At 41.2% G+C, this 22754-nt stretch overlaps 1 protein-coding gene across 1 annotated transcript in view; it reads left to right on the plus strand.

Annotated features, from left to right (window-relative positions):
* NKAIN3 (sodium/potassium transporting ATPase interacting 3) overlaps nt 1–22754 on the plus strand; it is a 650331-nt gene that overhangs the window by 242783 nt on the left and 384794 nt on the right. The window contains exons 4-5 of the mRNA XM_073632827.1: nt 181–318; nt 2981–3061. Of these exons, the coding sequence (XP_073488928.1) occupies nt 181–318; nt 2981–3061 (219 nt within the window). The remainder of the gene's footprint in view (nt 1–180; nt 319–2980; nt 3062–22754) is intronic.

The raw sequence follows: 22754 nt of genomic DNA on the forward strand, positions 1-22754 counted from the left end.
AACCTGTTCATAAAGTTGTACAATGTATGCAAATAGCAATCATTGCAACTAGGATGGTTAAAAACGTCAAAATGTAAAATCTAAATGTAAGACCTATTTATTCAGTATGCTGAGTTTTATATAGTTTACAATCCCCTGTTTAACATATTTGAGGAATTACTTGTTTCTATTTTCTTTCAGTTGGCAGCATTGGAAAGACAGATATTTGACTTTCTTGGATACCAATGGGCACCAATCCTCGGAAATTTTCTTCACATAATTGTTGTAATATTAGGATTATTTGGTACCATACAGTACAGACCACGATACATAGTAGTGGTAAGTTACTTCATTTCCCACTTTTGTTAGGATATTTGTTAGGATATTTTAGGTAAAGCAACGTGGCATATGGGTTGCAGATGAAAGATGAAAAGTGCTCATTCCCAGTGACAATCCATTCAACATCTCTGACTGAGTTATTTATATAGCTGGTAGGGTTCATTTAAAAGTATTTCTACCATCAAAAAATAAAAAAAATGCAAAAAATTTAAATGATTGCTACACTATAGGGTTGGTTTGCTAAAGGCAAATAGGTTGTTCACTTTTTCCCGGAGCCTTGTGAATGAAGTAAAGCTTCACTGACCTCATCCAGTCATGTGCAAGCCAAATGCTGTTTTTTTTTATGTTCCTTGAATACAATTGAGTATTCTTTGCAAAGTGAAATTGCACCATATTCAGTAAGCTCTGGAGAAATTTCCCTTGCAAAGTACAACAGTCTATTTGTCTTTAGTAAGACCCCCTTCACACTGAGGCATTTTTCAGGAGCTAAAGGGCTAAAAATAGCACCTTTAAAGCGCCTGAAAAATGCCTCTCCTGTCTTCCCAATGTAAAAGTCGGAGCGCTTTCACACTGGGGAGCTGCGCTATGCTGGCAGGAAAAAAAAAAGTCCTGCAAGCAGCATCTTTGGGGCAATGGAGGAGCAGTGTATACTATAGAGGGGAGGACTGGGATCTGGGGGTCCCCTTGTTAACCTCCCTGGCGGTATGATTCTTTCGGATTTTAGGTGCTGAAAGCGGTACAATTATTTTGCATGGAAATTTGGCGTTTTATATTGTAGGTCTGTAAATCTTAACAATAACACACTTAAATCTGTCCAAACCAGAGTCTAGTAGATATCCCGGGTATGATAAAGTTTGAAACACAAAAACAAAAATTATAATATAATAAATAAAAATAAATAATTAAAAAAAATTAAAAAAAATAGTAATAAAATAAATTTCCCCACAATTCACTATCGCTCAATTCTGCAAGTGTTCTAATTTACTATCGCTGTTTTCTAGCTGATCTAAAGCCACTTTTGACGTAAAGGGACACTTTTTGGTTGCTATGGACAATCTCCAGTTTCCAGGCAGAAAGAACAGTGTATATCATGTAAAACTGCATGCAGGGCATGGGCCAGAGCACTGGGGACAAAAGGGATGTGAAATCATTTCATACAGTACTGTAATCTGTAAGATTACAGTACTGTATGTGTTATGATTTTGACATTTTTTTGAATTTGCCGCCAGGCTCCGCCCCCGTGCGTCGCGCCGCTCGCAGGGAACGGAGCCTGGCACGGAGAGGCTTCCAAGGAGGACGGAGCCCTCGGACACTGCAGGGGACATCGCAGGATCCCGGGGACAAGGTAAGTAAAGCCGCCCCAGGATCCTGCAATGCGATCCCGAGTGTGGCTCGGGGTTACCGCTAATGGTACTGAATTTTAACCCCGAGCCACACTCGGGAATACCGCCAGGGAGGTTAAAGGGGGCTTCCAGATTCCGATAAGCCCCCTGCCCGCAGACCCCCACAACCACCGGCCAGGGTTGTGGGGATGAGGCCCTTGTCCTCATCAACATGGGGACAAGGTGTTTTGGGGGCTACCCCAAAGCACCCTCCCAATGTTGAGGGCATGTGGCCTGGTACGGTTCAGGAGGGGGGGCGCTCTCTCGTCCCCCCTCTTTTCCTGTGGCCTGCCAGGTTGCGTGCTCGGATAAGGGTCTTGGCGCGGGGTTCCCCTTAAAATCCATACCAGACCTGAAGGGTCTGGTATAGATTTTGAGGGGGACTCCACGCCATTTTTTTTTAAAATTTTGGCCGGGGTTCCCCTTAATATCCATACCAGACCTGAAGGGCCTGGTATGGAATTTAGGGGGACCCCCCAGCATCATTTTTTTTTTTTTAATTTTGGTTCGGGGTTCCCCTGTGGGGAATTCCCATACCGTTTTTATCAATGAACTTCTATGTGTATTGTCGGACAGCAATGCATTAATAGCCACGAGTAGTTTTAAATGACTTTTTTTCCTTTGAAATGTCATTTTGCTGTCAGACTGTTCTAAACACGGGAAACATGCGCCCCTTTACAGGCATACTATAGACACCCCCCCAGGTATGAAATTTAAAGGGATATTACAATTTTATTGTTTCACTTTAAGCATTATTAAAATCACTGCTCCCAAAAAAACGTCCGTTTTTAAAACTTTTTTTTGCATTGATCCATGTCCCCTGGGGCAGGACCCAGGTCCCCAAACACTTTTTATGACAATAACTTGCATATAAGCCTTTAAAATTAGCACTTTTGATTATTCATGTTCGTGTCCCATAGACTTTAACGGTGTTTGCGGGTTCAAACAAATTTTTTGCCTGTTCTCATGTTCTGGTGTGAACCGAAGAGGGGGGTGTTCGGCTCATCCCTAATGCTCAGTAATGGTGGCAATGGCTGGTCTACACAATCACAGGCTGCAGCGGGGACACAGACATGCTTGGAGGGGCAGTGAACATCAGAATCAACCAGGTTTTTGCAGATTACATAAAACAAATTTCAGAGTGACTGAGTATGAACAGCATGTTATACAGCATGTATTGACAGTTTTTAATGATGTGGATTTAATGACACTTTAAGGAAAGCACATTTTACTAAACTTTACGATGTACCATAACATGCTGTCTTTTTCTCTTTATCTAGTACACAGTGTGGACGGCTTTTTGGGTAGCATGGAATGTATTCATCATATGTTTCTACCTGGAAGTAGGAGGACTTTCTAAAGTAAGTTCTATTTATTTTATATAAGAGAATTACTGTACAGTCTGTTGTAAGATGAACACAGCTTGCTATATGCAGCGGTATATCTACTGTGCAAGTTTCATGCCAGTACACTGATGTGATATAAAGTCAGCTAAATGTTTTTAAATTTTTTGCATCTTTCAAATTGTGTTAGTGGAAAGAAATAGAAGAATGACATTTATTTCAATATCTGAACTTAAAAATATGAAATGGCTTTAGTACATAAAGTACCCAACAAGTTTGCTATGTTTTAGTAGACAAACTTGTATATTACTGAAGATGGTAGTTGGTTTACACTGTTTGAAATAATAGGAATTGCAGAAATCTTGAGAATCGAGTACTTGATTTGTACTTGACTTAATTGAGTACTTATTCACATACATGGATATTGCAGATGTTCATTCAGATATTGGGGCTTCTAAGCAGCTATTAGCCTGGCTGTCTAATGTTCTGTTGGCAGTGAGGTACTAGCCATCCTGAACAGCAACAGGACATTCAATAAACCTGCCACAAACCTGTGTAATTCAAATGGAGCATATAATGAAAAATGGCTTCCAGTGAAAACCACACATCAAAACTAGGAAATCCGAAGATACTGGCAGATAACATTATAAACAAATCTTCTTCATTTTTCCAATGAAAAGTTTGCTCCTGCCTGCTCCCACCAGTTGAGACTTTCTGTGGGTTCTTCATGATGGGTGTTCCCATTGATCAATAGATGGTTCGTGATTTTATAGGAGATGAGACCAAACTCAACATTTACAGATAGATTCAAAATTTACACATAATTTTAGTTCCCTATATTGCTAGATCTATTGATCCTTTTGATAAATTACACCAAAAGTAAGCCCTGCTCATGCATTTATTCACCATATGCTTCTTTGGAATTGTCCACATTATTGAAAGGTTCTGCTTACGTGCCCTGATCAGTTTCACAATTAACCCTTATAGCCCCAGCACATTTTCAAACCTTGTATGTACAAAACCATAGAAGACTGGATGCAAAAGGAAACCCGTTTTACTTAAACTACTAAGGGTTTCATCAAAAAAAGTAGTAGTTGCTAGAAATAACACTGAATTTACAGCCTGCCAACCTGAAATATGCAAAGAATAAAGAGTATGTTATTTTTGAGGCATTGATCCCTGCGACTATTCCTTCCACTCATTCATTAGTCATTCTAAGTGATTGGAAAATTGTATGTTAGAGATGTCCTTTCCATGCCCCTACGTAATACTTTGCTGGAAAAGAGACATAAAACATATTTTTGGTTTCAGAAATATAGCAAGTTTTACAGAAATATCAAGACCTTTTGTATGGGCTGGATGACCCCCTCCATCCACTGTCACTCATGACTATGCAAGTTTAATTGAGCTTCTCCTAAGCCACAAGATGCATATTTGTATCAGAAAGAGCATGTTTCCCGTGCTTAAACCTGCAAACAGGGTCTCTGAGAAATCAATGGCTGTCAAACTGCATAAAGGCTGAATAATATACATGAATTATTTAAGAGATGGTTAAGTTGTAAAAGTCAAGTTATCCTTGCAGTGAGAGGCACTGTCCCTTGTTAGCAATCTGCTGTGTTTTGCAAGACCGTAGGGTGCAATTTAAACAAAGAATTAACAGTTTACCTACACAACTGACATTTTTTTATATTATAAGTGTTAACATGAAATACCACATAATATATTATTTTAGGCATGTATAAGATTTGTACAATTTAAGTTATTCTGTTTGTAATACAAAGAGAAGCAGCAATCTAAAAAAAATACAGGAAAATGCAATTTGGCCCAGAATATGCAATCTAGGGATTTTGATTTAATGCATGGAGTCAATGTATCATAAGTGGGTGTATTGTACAGTTTTTTTGTGAATAAATATTACAGAATCATTATATGCATTGTTAATTTTATATTTTTGATATGTTTTTGATAAATTAAAAAAAATACCTATTTCTTAAAAGGTCAGTCCACCCAAAGGTGATATATTAGATATAGGTGGATGCTGGTTGTCAAAGTCTGTCCAGGTCTTCTTACATGGCTTAGATACACAGACATTAAAATCTTCCTGCCATAATTCCCAAACTTATTCTCCTGGGAGCTTTGGGTGTTCCTACTCACCTCTGCATGTTTCAGATCCTTTATTAAACAGATGTTGCATGATTACTTGAGGTTGCACTATTTCCTAGCTACCCCTAAATCCAATCCCATTTAAAAATGTCAAGTAAAACATAACAAAAAAAAATCTGAAAAAATAATAAAAGATAACCACATTAGATTATAGTTTCTTGCTTTCCTTTCTAGATGTCAGTGATGTCTCTCACAGGTTCTGGGAGAGCTGGGAATCCCAAATCTCACAGAGATGCGCAAATTGTAAAATAACAAAAAATAAATAAATAAATAAATAAGACAACAGAAAGCAGAACCACAACTCATAATGACCACACCTGTCAGTGTACTGCTTCATTTTTTGAATGCTGAATTTTACAGAGAGGGGATTTTCTTGCCCAATAGGACTAGCGACTTTAAAAGCAATATTTCCTTCAGTGATGGGAAGACCTGCTGCCACTATGCTTCAAAGTAAAGTGATAGGTGGTCATATGGACCACTTTTTACCAGAACATTATTACACAAGGTAATGTGTATATTCACCCGGTAAAGTGAATAATGAGAATAATTTCCGGTATTCGTTCATCTCTAGCAAATACATAAGTATGGACTAACATTGCCTGAAAGCATGGCAATGTGATACAGTTGTGTTTCTAATACAGAATACAGAGTGATCAATAAGTACTAGCTCTGTCAGAACCCTACCAAAATCTGAGATGCTTAGCAGTGATCTGTGTTTATATCTATTCATAGTGACAGTTTTTTCTGCAATATCATTGTTCCCCAAGTTTTTTTGGACCTTCATTTCTATTAGTAAAATTACATATTAAGGTGGTGCATTGTTGCCTGGCTTCTAATTTAGAGTAGAAAGTCTCTTATTTGTTGTATTCATACTTGCTGTGATTGTGTGCTGGTGGATAATAAAATACAGTTCACGCCTGGCCTTTTAATATACAGTGAATATCCCTTCTATTGGTGGGTAGACATAGTAGTAGTAGTCCATACTTCTGCACAGGGGCTCAAAAAAGACAATTAGGGGTTATGCAGGAAATCCAGGTAGAGGCAACACTTAAATGAAATAAACCTGTGCCGTGCTGTGTATACCTGTGTATGAGTACTGTTATTCAGTGTACCAATACGTAAAGTGCAAATGCCAGGATTAATAAATCAAAATAAGGTGACTGAAGTATCTTATCTATGTTATTACTATATATAATTCTCTCTGTAGCAAACAATATGTTATCAAAAGTGCAAATGCTAAACCAAACAGGTACCTATGCACCTATATATTCATGATTGAATCTATTGGAAAATATTACAAATGTTAGTACACATCGAACGATCTGATACATTGTTCTGTGCACTAAACCACAATACACAATCTACAATATAAATGATGATTGAAGATACCTATATAGTGATATATGAACCATGAATAAATGATTGATTATAACTAGTGCTAATATCAAAAATATTCATATAGTCTGTATAAATGTAATATATTATCCAGTGCTCCAAAATGAAATCCACAGTGACTTGTGACTGTACTTCACAAATGGAAATTTTCAGTGACTTTCAGTGATTCCACACAAGTGCCCCCCCCCCCTGTGTGTCTGCACACACCTCAAAGATTTTGACCACAACTAAGTTTGGTCAAATATGCAGTAGAACCAACACTGGGTTCAGGGTTAGTAGACTCTGTGGAACGTCAATCTCTTTACTGTGGATGTCCTCGATATCTATATATGCAAAGAAAAGCTCCAATAGTGTGATAACGTTTAAACTCAAATTTATTAAAATAGTTTATGAATTGTACTCACATCTTAGAGGTGCTACCAGAGCACCACTCTATACATAACATGTAAAAATGAACAATCCCAATCTGATCGGTGTATTGTTTATGCCTCTAATTGCCTCGCCGAGAGGACAGTGTCTCAGCAGGCTTTTCCTCCATCCTGGTCCCTTCCCAATGCGTATTCGACACAGGGCTTGTCACGTGTCTTCATCAGGGAAATTCTATTGGATGGCTAATCATTAGCCAGCTGCAATAACGTACAGCTGGCTAATCAGGATGGAAGACCACCAGACAACAGTGTTAAAGTCGGTGATATAGAATTTTATCCCCTGGTCATTGTATGTTAAGTTAAGGAATGATGCCAGTGGAGTTATTGGTACTAGTGAGGACCCAGCTATAATGCATAGGGTAAACTATAATTAGACATGGCTGCCAACACTGGTAAGGGGTCAAAAGAGGGCCCTCTGCAATGTCTTTTTTTCGTTTGAAGGACAGCTACATCCTGGAGATTGGTGCCCCTGCTGCCAATCACCTGTTTCCTGTGTCACATAAAGAAGCTGCAAAGTTGCCAGAGTATGCAGAGCAAAGTTTATGGTGTGATGTAGCTCCTTTCAGGAACTTCATTAGTTTTTTTGTGGCTGGAATATTAGCTTAGTATTATTATTTTCAGTCTTTACTTATTTTCATTATTCAACAATATCTGTCATCTTACAGTTTCTCCAGACTCTCATAAATAGTGTTATATCCTAATAATAGAAGAATCATTCTTATGTAAAATCACAAATTGTCAGTGTTAACCAAGTAATTAACAGGTAATTAATTTCACAGTATGGAGACTGACATTATGCCTGTTGGAGACAGGAGAATGGATCTATGTGTCCTCTATGTTGTAGTTACTGCATGGTCTTCCCCCAGGAAATTATTAATAATGTACACAATACACTTACAGCATTCCATCTAGGGAATTGTTATAGTAAAGACTTTAACATCCATAGCAAATTATTGGAAATGATGTAACCTGCACATTGATCACTGTAAAATGTCCTTGCTGCCTCACTAGACTCAGACTGCTTCAATGAAACATTTTTGTATTGACATTCCACAGTATGTCTGAAGCCATGCATAGAAAACCCAGATCTGAGCCAGCTAGTGGATGTGTAATTCTGACAATTAGTATATGGCAGCTTCCCAAAGATAGGAAATTAAATTGAGACTCTTCCATGTATTGATTAAGTAATGTATTGAAGTACTCATTTGTGGCTAAAAGGCCAATACATCTTTGATTGTTGCCCATTTTAATTTGATGCTCTTGAATTGCTCCAATTGAGGTAAGCACTTAAAGCAATAAGGAAGACCAATTAATTATGTCTGTCCTCTACTAAAGGATAAGCTTTTTTCCTGAAAGTTGTCAGAATATGACTAGTATTGCATTGCTCAAATATTTAGACCAGCTGCCATCCATTTTCATGTAGTATGACATTTAAATAAATTGGGTTTGCATATTTATGGATAGACTGCCTCAAATCTATCCTTTAGGAGATAAATGTGTCTGATACCTTTCATTTTAAACCAAGATATGTCTCCTGGTGTGCACCTGCTGCCTGAACAGTCAGGGCAAGACTGAAAATTCTGGTATTGTGCAAAAGGGCTTGTTTACCTGGAAATCTTTGGGGTTAATTTACTAAGGTCAAATAGGTTGCACTTTGCAAGGGAATTTTCCCCAAAGCTTAGTGAATGAGTTGAAGATCTGCTGTCTTCCATCATCCAATTATGTGTAAGCAATAATGCTATTTTTTTTAGTGTTCCTTGTATGTGATTGGGTATTCTTTGTAAAGTGAAATTACACTACATTCGCCAAGCTTTAATCGCTTTAAAGTGTAACTTCTCCTGCAATCCATTTGCCTTCAGTAAATCAACCCCTTTGTGAGCAGATGCCACCTCCTAGGTACTGCTTTGCATAAATCAAATGTGTTCTAATAAAATAAAAGCTTTTATTGTAGCCCTTACACTCTGGAGCTGGACTTCATAATGAAAAAACAAATAGTGAATCCAGTATATAAGTGTAAATATTTCACCAAGGCTGGCAATGTTTGTTCATGTGCAAGCTACTGTGTAAGGACTACTTTATTATTCCAATCCAGCCTGTGACTCGCGAGACCTTTCTTCATGAAAATACTTTCACTCAGAGCTGATGACATTTGTGGGAAATTAAGCATGACATTGCATAGCATTAAAACTAACATACGTACAGGGGTTATGAAGAACTCTCAGTTCCTTTGGAATCATCTGAGTAAATCACCTTAATAATGTACGTTGTAGTTCCTTTAAATTTTAATGGCCACCAATTTTGGTGTGAGTGTGTACCTGATCAGAATGTTTAAAGGTTTAAAATAATGTACTTTATGTCAGTATACACAGTAACATTAGAACACAGCAGCACTAAATGTGTATTAAAGGAAAACTATACATGTCTTGGTGAATTTTATTTTAGTTCTTTTTTTTGTTAAGATTTTATTTTTAAATTGTTTAGCATTTTTGTTTTACTATTTATATACAATCTTTGGTTTTAAAACATCTAATAGATTAAAAAGGTTCCCAGAGCTCTATGAGTTTTCTAAGGAGACAGCAGAGCAGAGCAGCTTGCTTTGCAGCTACCTTTTTCTGACAGATCCCTCAGAGATATGAAGTTTGAAAACTTACCTTTTGAAGTTTCCCACACATTTACTTTCTTGAATTCTGTGACACATTCACTATGGCAATATGCATTGCTGGGTCACACATTTCACAGAGCCCTCTGTTTTAATTATTGAGAGGAGGAGTTTCAGGAGGCAGAGTCAGTACAGGAACTACTGCTTGCAAGCAGCAAGGTACCATGGGATATTTAGGACCTAGAAATTGATAGTAAACACAGAAAAACTGCAAAACATGCAGGAAGATTTTTCAAGTAAGCTTATATTGGATTTTTTAAAATAATTGTTTTTATTGCTCTTATAATGCTGAAATGGAAGTGCATGTTGTGACTATAGATTTTTCTAGATGGAGCTTTTACAGGGTTGAGGACTCACAGTTATCACTGGGGTATTCAACAACCACCATCACTGTGACATGAAGTAAGAGATATGGTCCTCTATACTTGGAAGTATTGTTTTTTTTTTTCATTAAACACAGTGGTGGAGGAGTGAAATGAAGGTGTACATGTGCTGCTGACAGGGTAGATTTACACACTGTAGGCATATATCTACAGGCAGCAGAGGCAAGGAGACCTATATACAGTGGAACCTGGGATTACGAGTAACGCGGTTAACAAGCTTTTCGCAATACAAGCACTGTATTTTTAAAAATCGTAACTCGGTTTGCCAGTGTTGTCTCGCAAAATGAGCACGATTCAGGCCAAAGCGTGTGCAGTACCGCGTTTGGCCTGAGGTGAGGGGGTGCCGGAGCCGAGCGGCACCGATCGCAGCCGATCGGCGCTGTTCGGAAATGCACGGAAAGGCCCGAGGACAGCTCGGCTGACCTCGACAAACCTCGGGAACGGAGTCTTTCCGAGGTTTGCTGAGGTCAGCCAAGGTGCCCTTGGGCCTTTCCAGCCGTTTCCGAGGCTCTCCGGCACCCCCCACCTCTGGCCGCATGTGGTATTGCAATATTTTTTGTTTCCATTGACTTCAATGGGGAAACTCGCTTTGATATGCGAGTACTTTGGATTACGAGCATTCTCCTGGAACAGATTATGCTCGTAATCCGAGGTTCCATTGTAATTATTGTACACATTTTTTTCTATCATCATTAGGAACAGCCATCTTGTTTACACAAAAAGGCAAGTTTTTTTACACATTATGACCCATGTAAACAAAATCTGCCGCTCTAGGGCTGGCTATAGACGGTTTGAATCTCAGCCGGCTGGATTGATCGATCAACTTGGGTACAACCAGCCTATTGGCTATAGGCACCAGCAATAATCTTCTGCTGGTCATGAGGGGGGATGGTTGGGGGGCGAAAGGTTGGGGGAAGCCACAATTGCTCAGGAGTCCACCTGTGTGTAATTTAATCTCAGTACAAATACAGCTGTTCTGTGAAGCTCTCAGAGGCTTGTTAGAGAACCTTAGTGAACAAACAGCATCATAAAGGCCAAGGAACACACCAGACAGGTCAGGGATAACGTTGTGGAGAAGTTTAAAGCAGGGTTAGGTTATAAAAAAATATACCAAGCTTTGAACATCTCATGGAGCACTGTTCAATCCATCATCTGAAAATGGAAAGAGTATGGCTGTCAGAAACCATGAATCAGATTGAAACAGAAGTACAGTTAAATCACACTTGTTTAATAATAATAAAAAAGGTAAACAGAGTAAATGTAGACAAAACATAGCCAGAGTTCAGGAACCGGAACGAATAGTCAGACAAGCCAAAATGTCAGGGAGCCAGAGAACAGCGTAGTAGAACAGCAAGCAGGATCTGGAAACACCTGGGCAGCATCTCAAAGTATATCTCAACCTGGTTGAGAAACCCTCTGCATTGGACTGGATCGCCCCCAAATCGTTGGGGAAGCGGAGCAGAAACAGACATACCTCGTATAGAGGTAATACCCGAGGTGGTTGTCTGCACAGAAACTGGAGCAGCAGCAGGGACGGCCTACAACACAGGTTGTACTAGAACAGCCACAGTGGGAGATTCCAAGTGAGTTGTGCGACTCAGAGCATTTGTAACACCATGGCAAACTGCTCCATACAGTGATCCTGCTCATCCAATCTAGAAAAAAATATTACCAACAAGTGGAATGACTGCATCTTCTGAATTCATGGCCTCGCCTACTGTCAGAAACCATGAATCAGGCTGAGACAGAAATATAGTTTAATCACACTTGTTAATAATAATAAGACTAGGTAAACAGAGTAAATGTAGTCAAAACATAGCCAGAGTTCAGGAACTGGAATGGATAATCAGACAAGCCAAAACGTCAGGGAGCCAGAGAACAGTGTAGTTACATAGTTACATAGTAGGTGAGGTTGAAAAAAGACACAAGTCCATCAAGTACAACCCATGTGCGTGATTATATGTCAGTATTACATTGTATATCCCTGTATGTTGCGGTCATTCAGATGCTTATCTAATAGTTTCTTGAAACTATCGATGCAAGTTTTTAACAGGAACACAGGAGAGCGTCTCTAGAGATGTGACCAAGGCGAAGGCAGAGATCATCTAGACTAGACGGCTTAAGTAGGCAGGACTGACGAGCAGGATATCAACAACAGGTGAGTCACCGTGGAGAGATAGGAGTTGGCAATTAGCCATCAGCTGAGCGGCCAGCTGAGAGAAGGAAGGGCTGAGCCGAGCCCTGACAGTGCCCCCTCCTCAATGACCCCTCCCCCTCGGAGGACCACCAGGCTTGAGGAAAAACATCTATGGAAATTACAGAGGAGGACAGTGGTATGTATGTCTCAGGATGAGACCCAAGAGTGTTCCTCTGGACCGTACCCTTTCCAATGCACCAGGTACTGTATGTGCCCACGGAACCAGGGGAGTCAACAATGGACTGTACTTCATACTCCTCATTGTTCTCAACCTGTACAGGGTGAGGACGAGGCACCGAGTTGGTAAAGCAGTTGCAGACCAAAGGTTTTAATAAGGAGACATGAAATACATTTGAGATACACATATTAGAAGGAAGGTCTAATGCGTAAGCGTTAATCCTGCGAAGAATACGGAAAAGCCCAATAAACCGAGGTGCGAACTTCAGAGAAGGAACGCGAAGTTGGAGGTTGCGAGATGACAGCCAGACCCTGTCCCCAACCTGGTAGGAAGGCGCAGGCAGGTGTCTGCTGTCAGCATGAAGTCTGTACCTATCATTAGCATGTTGCAAAGCCTCCTGGACTTGTGCCCAAGTGGAATGAAGACCACAAAGATGCTCCTCTAACGTAGGAATATTCTGCGGAATAAATGAGTCAGGCAACATAGAAGGTTGGAAACCATAGTGCGCCATAAACGGGGCAATCGGGAAGCAGAATTCAAGGCACTACTGTGAGCGAACTCCTCCCACGGTAAGAGGTCTGACCAGTTGTTATGATGGTCAGAAATATAGCAACATAAGAATTGGCCCCATTAGACTGTGGGTGATATGCAGAGAAGAAAGCAAGCTGAATTCCCAACTGGGTACAAAAGGTTCATCAGAACCGGGACACAAACTGACTACCCCTGTCTGAGAAAATCACTTTGGGTAGCCCATGTAAGTGAAAGCTCTCCCGAGCAAAAATGGGAGCCAGTTCCTTACAAGTGGGCAACTTCTTAAATGGAATACAATGAGACATTTTCGAGAAACGGTCAACCAAATCAGGATAACTGTGTTGCCCTGGGAGTTGGGTAACTCGAGAAAGTGAAATCCATAGACAGGTGGGTCTAGGGCCTCTCTCCATTGGGTATGGGTTGTAGGAGGCCCACTGGAAGGTGTTGTGGAGTCTTAATCTGAGTACACATGTAACAGGCAGCTACGAAGGCGGTTAAATAACTCCAGAATCAACGGAATCGGATAGGCATTCTTAATCGTGAAACGATTGAGACCCCTATAATCAATACAAGGTCTCAGTTCACCACTCTTCTTCTTCACAAGGAAACCAGCTCCAGCAGGAGATGAGGATTTGCGGATGAAACCTCGAGAAAGTGCATCTGCAACATACTCCTCCATGGCCTTATCCTCCAAGACCGACAAAGGTTAAACCCGGCTACGAGGGGGTATGGCACCAGGTTGAAGGTCAATTGCGCAATCATACGGCCGGTGTGGAGGCAAAGACATCGCTAAAATCGCGGTACTCCTCCAGCAGGGAGGAGAGTGAAGAGGTGCACAGGACCTTGGCTACCTTCTGGAAGCATGTCTTTCTGCATTGTGGCGACCAGGAGAGAACCTCAGCAGGGAGCCAATCAAAAGAGAGGTTGGGCCTCTGTAACCAAGGATAACCAATAACCAGCGGAAACTTAGGTGAGGAAATAACTTGGATTTGGATTATCTCATGGTGAAAAGCCCCTATGGCCATGGACAACAGAACAGTCTCATGAGTCACATTGGCAGGCTGTAGAGGTCTCCCATCAAGAGCCTCAATGGCAAGTAGAGTGCTTCAGCGGAATCGAGTGCTTTGATACAAAGGCAGCATCAATGAACAAGTCTGCAGCCCCAAAGTCGATTAGAGCCTGTATTTTGACGGACAACTCAGCCCAAGAAAGGGTAACCGAAACTAGGGGCTTATCCTTCAGGATAACTGGGGATGGAACCATGCCACCTAATGTCTGTGCATGACAGGACCTCAAGGTTTGGGAGTTCCCTGAACTTCAAAAAATGATCCGCCTGGCCACAATGAAGACACAATCTCTCCCTCCTCCTAAGGGTTCTCTCATCCACAGAGAGACGCATAAAGCCCAAGTGCATGGGTTCATCTACACTGACTAACTTGGTACCAGGAGGCATTGGAGGTGAGGGAGGCAAGGGAGGCAAGGGTGGGACTGCAAAGCTCTGGGACAAAAGTACAGGAAGCTTCCGCAAGCGTTCCTTAAAAGAGAGTCTTTCTCTGAGCCTGGAGTCAATGAGGATGGCAAACGTGATCAACTTCCCTAGCTCAGTGGGTATATCTCGGGCTGCTATCTCATCCTTGATGGTATCTGAGAGACCATGAGAAAAAGCAGCCATTGTTCTACGCAACCTCTGCTGCCAGAGTACGTAATTCAATGGCGTAGTCGACAACAGTTCTCGTACTCTGTTTGATGGACATGAGGCACTTGGCAGCAGAAGCGGAGCGTGCAGAAAGATCATATACCCTTTTAAAAGAAGCCACAAACTCAGGGTAACTCAAGACAACAGGTTTTTGCATCTCCCATAGAGGGTTTGCCCAGGCCAAGGCTCTCTCAGAAAGCAAAGATATCACAAAACCTACTTTGCTTCTATCCGTGGGAAACACCTGGGGCAGCTTCTCAAAGAATATCTCAAAGAATATCTCAACCTGGTTGAGAAACCCTCTGCATTGGACTGGATCACCCTCAAATCGCTGGGGAAGCGGAGTGGAACCAGACATACTTTGTATAGCGGTAACACTCGAGGTGGGTGCCTGCACAGGGACTGGAGCAGCAGCAGGGACGGCCTACAACACAGGTTGTACCGGAGCAGTCACAGTGGGAGATTCCAGGTGAACCGTGCGACTCAGGAGCATTTGTAACGCCATGGCAAACTGATCCATGCAGTGATCCTGCTCATCCAAGCTGGAAAAAATATTACCAACAAGTGGAATGACTGCATCTTCTGAATTCATGGCCTTCGCCTGCTGTCAGAATTGATGAATCAGACTGAGACAGAAATACAGTTAAATCACACTTGTTAATAATAATAAGAATAGCTAAACAGAGTAAACATAGTCAAAACATAGCCAGAGTTCAGGAATCGGAACGGATAGTCAGACAAGCAAAAATGTCAGGGAGCCAGAGAACAGCGTAGTAGAACAGCAAGCCGGATCTGGAGCCAGAAAGAATGTCAGCCAAGCAAGTCTTTAAAAGGAACACAGCAGAGTGTCTCTAGAGATGTGACCAAGGCGAAGGCAGAGATCATCTGGACTGGACATCTTAAGTAGGCAGGACTAAGGAGCAGGATATCATCAACAGGTGAGCCACTGTGGAGAGATAGGAGCTGGCAATTAGCCAACAGCTGAGCGGCCAGCTCAGAGAAGGAAAGGCTGAGCCCAGCCCTGACAATGGCACAACTGCAAACCTACCAAGACATGGCCGTCCACCTAAACTGACAGGCCGGGCAAGGAGAGCATTAATCAGAGAAGCAGCTAAGAGGCCCATGGTAACTCTGGAGGAGCTGCAAAGATCTACAACTATTAGTTGTACACTCCACAAATCTGGCCTTTATGGAAGGGTGGCAAGAAGAAAGCCATTGTTGAAAGAAAGCCATAAGAAGTCCCGTTTGCAGTTTGCGAGAAGCCATGTGGGGGACACAACTAACATGTGTTACTCTGGTCAGTTGAGACCAAAATTAAATTTTTTTGGCCTAAAAGCAAAACGTTATGTGTGGTGGAAAACTAACACTGCACATCAGCCTGAACACACCATCCCCACTGTGAAACATGGTGGTGGCAGCATCATGTTGTGGGGATGCTTTTCTTCAGCAGGGACAGGGAAGCTGATCAGAGTTGATGAAAAGATGGATGGAGCCAAGTACAGGGCAATCTTAGAAGAAAACCTGTTAGAGTCTGCAAAAGACTTGAGACTGGGGCAGAGGTTCACCTACCAGCAAGACAACGGCCCTAAACATACAGCCAGAGCTACAATGGAATGGTTTAGCTCAAAGTATATTCATGTGTTAGAATGGCCCAGTCAAAGTCCAGACCTAAATCCAATTGAGAATCTGTGGCAAGACTTAAAAATTGCTGTACATAGATGCTCTCCATCCAATCTGACAGAGCTTGAGCTATTTTGAAAAGAAGAATGGGCAAAAATTTTACTCAGTAGATTTGCAAAGCTGGTAGAGACATACCCAAAAAGACTTGCAGCTGTAATTGCAGTGAAAGGTGGTTCTACAAAGTATTGACTTGGGGGGGCTGAATACAAATGAACGCCACACTTTTCAGGTATTTATTTGTAAAAAAATTTGAAAACCATTTATCATTTTCCTTCAACTTCACAATTATTGTCCACTTTGTGTTGGTCTATCACATAAAATCGCAATAAAATACGTTTTTGGTTATGACATGATAAAATGTGGAAAATGTCAAGGGGTATGAATACTTTTTTAAGGCACTGTAGTTATACATTTTTATAAATAAAACAATACACCTGACGTGAGAGAAATATGGGGACCACTGGGTTCCTTCTGGTTTAAGAAGGATAGGACGGCATTGGCAATTCAATTTTGTTTATAACAGGTTCTCTTTAAAGCAGACATCATATGTCAGGATCTTTTTCTTTTTTTAACTAATTTTGAAGATAGACATGTAAGATGACATTTTTTAATAATTATTAAACAATATCCAACATTAACCTTTTTAGTAAAACATTTTAAAGGTCAATTTATTGAATTTTTAATTCCCTGCAATCCTATTTACATAAGATGAGGTACATTGGGAAATATACAGTTACAACAATGGGGATTTGGGCTTTATTAAAATTCACATGCAGATGGTTCTGTTTTAGTGAATTGAAGTAATGTATCCAGTGGTGTATTTAGGTTTTGTGCTGCCCTAAGCCTGATTAAACTCGTGCAACCCTTTATTTATATATGACCCACCCCTTCCTGCCAAGGCCACACCCCTTTCTGTTTAAGACCCGCCCTGTCATCTGTAAACCACACCCCTTCCTCTTTAGGCTCCACCTTTTTCTCTCCTGTACATTAAAAGTGGGTACCAAGTGCCTATTTGTAAGCTCCTCGAGGGCAGGGACTGATGTGAATGTACAATGCAGGGCTCAACATTTTAAGTCCTGAGCCACTAGCTAGGCCTTAAGAGTTACTTGCCACCACTTGCCCCACCCAACCCCTACCCTACCCCCCCTAAGTTTGCCTCTAAACAAACCCTTGTAAATTATCTCATGAAATTACACTGTTAAATGTTTTATGCAGAATTAATTTCCAAAAATAAATATTAACAACAACTTTAACAATATTAACTACTTCCCGCCCATGCTATAGCCGAAAGACGACTACAGCGCGGGCCCTAATTGCCCGGAGGGCGTCCATGGACGTCCTCCCAAGCAAGCGATGTCTGCGTGTCCCTGCGGGTTGCGCTTGGCGCGCTCTATGGTCATTGAGTTTATGAGACTCGGCTGATCACAGATCAGAGTAAGGGGTCGATCCCGGCCCCTTACCACGTGATCAGCTATCAGCCAAAGAAGGCTGATCACGTGATGTAAACAAAAGATCGTAAAAATCAATGCCACCAGTGCCACCAATCAATGCCCACCACTGCTGCCAATCAATGCCCATCAGTGTCTCATAATCAGTGCCACCGATCAGTGCTGCCTATCAGTGTCACCTACTAGTGCCTACCAGTGCCCATCAGTGCCACCCATCAGTGATCAGTGCCACCAATCAGCGCCGCTCATCAGTGCCACCTATAAGGGGCATTCAGTGCCACCCATCAGTGCCACCCATCAGTGCCGCCTCATCAGTGCCAACTATCAGTGCAGCTTATCAGTGGCCTTCAGTACAGTCGCCACCAGTGTGGCCTCATCAGTGCGGCCTCATCGGTCACCACCAGTGCGGCCTCATCAGTGCAGCTTAAGAGTGCCTTAAGAGGGCCTCATCAGTCGCCACCAGTGCAGCTCTATGAGTGCCGCCTTAAGCGTGCCGCCTCATCAACATCACAGCTTATTAGTTGTATATTAATTACGTATGGATTATAGCATTAAGCACATTGCAGTACATTAATTTTCAGTGAAAATTCACTGTTTAATGAGTCTGCATTGATTTTAGCATGCATGGAGCACTTTGCACATGCTGAAATCAATGCAAACTCATTAAACAGTGCATATTCAGTGAAAATGAATGTACTGCAAAGTTTCTTTAATACATTTGTGGCACGGAACACTTTATTCATACCTGTCCTCAGGCTTCTTCTCCAGCTCAGTCAAGCTCCTCTCCATTATCATCTCCAGCCAGTCCTCCTTGGAGGGAGCGGGGTGCTCGTCACTCTGCTCGTCCGTGGATGATGATGCCGCTCTCTGTCACTCAGCAATGCTGTCACTGCATTGACACCCCGGCCACCCTTCAGTCACTGCCGTTATCACCCCCAGCCTCAGTTCATTCATCATGTGCTGACAGGACGAAGAGCTGAGCAGGACAAATGTGCTAAGAAGAGCGCACAGGAGGGCAGGGCCAGTCACCGGACATCCTATGGGGGTCCCTCTCCCCTACCCAGCCAAGTACATTCCATGCTGCCCATAAGTGCTGCGCTACAGCAAGCCGCCGGCGCCCGGGGACTGTATTTGTGCAGCAGGCGGCCGCAGGAGTCGGAAGGGGCTTATTTTCATGAAGGGGGGTGACTTTTTTGCCTCCCCCCCGCAAAGTGCTGCCCCAGGCCTGGGCCTTGTTGGCCTAGGTCAAGATACAGCACTGAATGCATCTCTGCTCTGTTGCCGGTTGCCAAACACTGACAGTCCAGTGAATGAGCTTACAGATATATTCTTAAATTCAAATCACCTATACAGGCTGCAAATTCTTGGAAGCACTTTGAACTTTTGCCACTCTATAAATTTACTGGTAATGCACAGACTAGGTTTGTTTTTTTAGACTGTTCAGTATGCAGTTCAACCCCAATATTTAAAGATTTGTGACATCTCTGACCTATACAGCTCAGCAGCAAGAGCCTGCTCCTGTTTTTTAATGTAACCAGTTAATGGTTAAATCATTCCTACTGAGCACCCATCGCAGCTGTATTAATCATTCTGCTGTTTGGTATTCAAAAAAGAGGCATACGGTATATTAATGGATGCTAACCTTTGCAGTGCTGTTACAATAACAGAAGGAAAAAAAAATGGCATCAAGTCATTTTCTGTATAAGCTATTCCTCAAGGCAGTTCTCTATGACAGAGAAATGTTTAATCATAGTGAACTATTATCCCCCTCAAATGTGTATATCATTACCAAGGGAACGTTTCGTTCATAGTGTGCATTTGGTTTTAGAGAAAACTATATGTTGTAAAATAGTAGTCATGAAGGTAGGCACCATCCCTTTTTTTTTTTTTTTGTAAGCTCAAACAATGAAATAACAAATTTTAACATGTCAAAGAAATGTCCAGTAATTTTTAATATTTTGAAAATATTTTTTAAATCTTCTGATTTCATTAGGGTTAGGTTCACACCTACAAGTGCAACTGAGCATGCACATGTTCGTGCGCATTGTGTGTAGGGCTGATTATTATTTCAATGGGCTGCTGCTCTACATATGAGAAACATGGAATAGAAAGGAAATTTCGGACTCTTTTTCAAAAACTGGACAGTATGCTGCACTGGACAGTATGGTGCTGAAACACCACGTGGCTTGGCATGCATGTTTGCAGATGTATGTCCCATAAATATTTTGCACTATTGTCACTGTCAATTGCTGTATTATTATTATAAATAAATGTATATAGGGCGAACAGTTTGCACAGCACTTTACATCATGAGGGCAGACAGTACAGTTACAATTTAATACAGGAGGAATCAGAGGGCCCTCTTAGTTAGAGCTTAAAATCTAGGTGGGAGTGAAGCATGTATGCTGCAATTTGCTGCAGAGAATTAACAGTGTTGTTATGCTTAGGCAAAAAAATGGTGAATACAATATCATATTAATGAAAATGAACGTGGCTTTTTATGATACACAGTGCTTTAGCAAACTAAATGTCATTCTGTTAGAATTTACATGTACTGTACGTAATGTAATTATGAAGATGATATTAAAGTGACATTAAACCCAAAATCAAAAATTCATTATATTGCAGCTTACTCATTCTTAGATGTGGTGGCTGCATTTGTTTTTATTCCCTTTTCCCCTTTATTTTTCCATTTTTCTGGCCAGTCTGTTATTTTTCAACTTATTTTTCTGTACCAAGTCTGTTATTTTTCAACTTAACAGAGCAAGCTGTCCAGAAAAAGTGATAGTTACAGTGTTGAGACAAACCATTTACCACTGAGAGGGGTGCTTACAATGATCAGCTTTCATTTTTAAAACTTTAAAAACTTTAACTCGAGAAGAAAAAATAAATAAATCTGTTACTGAAACTGAATAATTTTAGCTGGAGTTTGGCTTTAATTTGTTAGTCAAGTCTATCCAAATTTGCTATGGCAACTAACACTGCCCTCCCCACAGATTGACAGTGCTGCTGGAGACACTATAAGATTGGAAGTGTGTTACTGTCAAGATCACAGGTAAAATAAAAAAAAAAAGGAAAAATGCCTAAAAAATAAAAACAAATGCAACCACCACATTTAAATCGAATTTCAGAACAAAATTTTGTAATAAAAATAACAAACTCCCATATATATACTGTATATATATATATATAAATTATCATAAGCTTTTATATTAAGCATTTTTGAAACTGCTACAGTAAATGTCTGATTAGAAACAACAGTCTAATCTAGACAGTGAGAAATCCTCCTCTCCTTCACCAACACCGGTGTGCCTGTGCAGCTGAATGTGTCTGCCCATAGGCACTTCCTGGTACCATTGTCGAGGCACAGCCCCATCCTGCCTGAGCCCATCCTGCCCCCACCCTGCTACACCCTCATCCTACCCTATTCATGACATCACGTGTTTTCTCATAAATGGGGACATACAAGCATCCTCATTCATGAGAGAGCTCTAACAGGAATGTGATGCAGGCTCCAGCTACAGATGAGCAGGTACATCACTTTTGTAATGGCAACCTACCCCACTTATATGCTTAATGATACATCAAATAAGTGATTAAAACCGTTTGTCTATACAGGCGGTCCCCTAGTTACAAACATCCGACTTACAAACGACTCCTACTTACAAACGGAGGGAGACAACAGGAAGTGAGAGGAAATCTACCCTTAGGAAGGGAAATTCTCTCCTGTAAGAGCTATTATGGGGAAAAGGTGTCTCCACTGATGCTTTATCACCAAGGTTTGCCTCCACAACAACCCAAAATTTTCAAAATCCAATTGTCATTGGACAGAAAGTGAAGTGAAATCTTTTGAACAGAGGCACAGACAGCAAAACAAATGACAGGGGTGATAACCCTTCCCTATGTTATCCAAAAAGCTTAAAAATAGTTTTTTAGCTGGAGCTACACTTAAAAAATGTACCTGTTCCAACTTACAAACAGATTCAACTTAAGAACAAACCTACAGTCCCTAACTTGTTTGTAACCCGGGGACTGCCTGTATATATAAGGTAAAAGAAGTCTTGTGAACCGGGCCCATATCTCATCATAATATCATATAATATATTATGTACATCATCTTCCTGTAAAAACAAATATATATATATATATATATATATATATATATATATATATATATATATATATATATATATATCACACATAGATCTAACGGGGCATGGTAATTTAATTAGAACGTCCCCACAATGGTTCCCTTGAAGCCCCTTGATATAAATATGAAGCTCAATTTTTCCACATCAGTTCCCCCTGAAGTTCATTCTTGAACTCATGCCTTCCCTTAATTATCTTGCACCCACCCACCACAGTCCAGAAGGCCCGGCTCCCTAACCACCACCACTGCGACCTCCTCTTCTGGTCTTGAGCACGACAAAACCCATTAGGTAGACTTGAGACAGCAAAGAAATCCTGGTTCCTTTGAGACTTCACATCTGAACCATGAGTGCCTGTACTGCAATGTTTCATCACCACTCTGCCTTGGAAGAGCAAAGCTCCAACATTGATCGTGGGATCCTGGCATCTTTTAGTCCCATAACGTGGGAATGCTGTGTGATGTGAGCGAAGATTGGATCGGATCACGAGGGGGCATTGTTCAGCATGGTGAAGGAAAGTTAAGGACAGTCTAGTCATTGTCCTTTTGTCTCAAGATATGGCGTGGTGGTTTTTGTTGCTTCTTCAGGTGGTGCTAGGGCGGGCCTCAAGGCAGTTGTGCATGTATACAAAAAAGAAAAAGGAGAACGTCAGTGTACAGTTAATGGAGGAATGCCGGACAGGAGCAGCAGCTTGGCCATTAAGACTAAATACTTATAAGGGGTGGAATGTGGACGAGTAAAGTGGGATCCCCACAGGGTACAGAGTCCGAGCAACATCCAGTACCATCCATGGCCCTTGATGGCA

The sequence above is a fragment of the Aquarana catesbeiana genome, linkage group LG05 (assembly GCF_042186555.1).
Source record: "Aquarana catesbeiana isolate 2022-GZ linkage group LG05, ASM4218655v1, whole genome shotgun sequence".
Classification (NCBI taxonomy): Eukaryota; Metazoa; Chordata; class Amphibia; order Anura; family Ranidae; genus Aquarana; species Aquarana catesbeiana.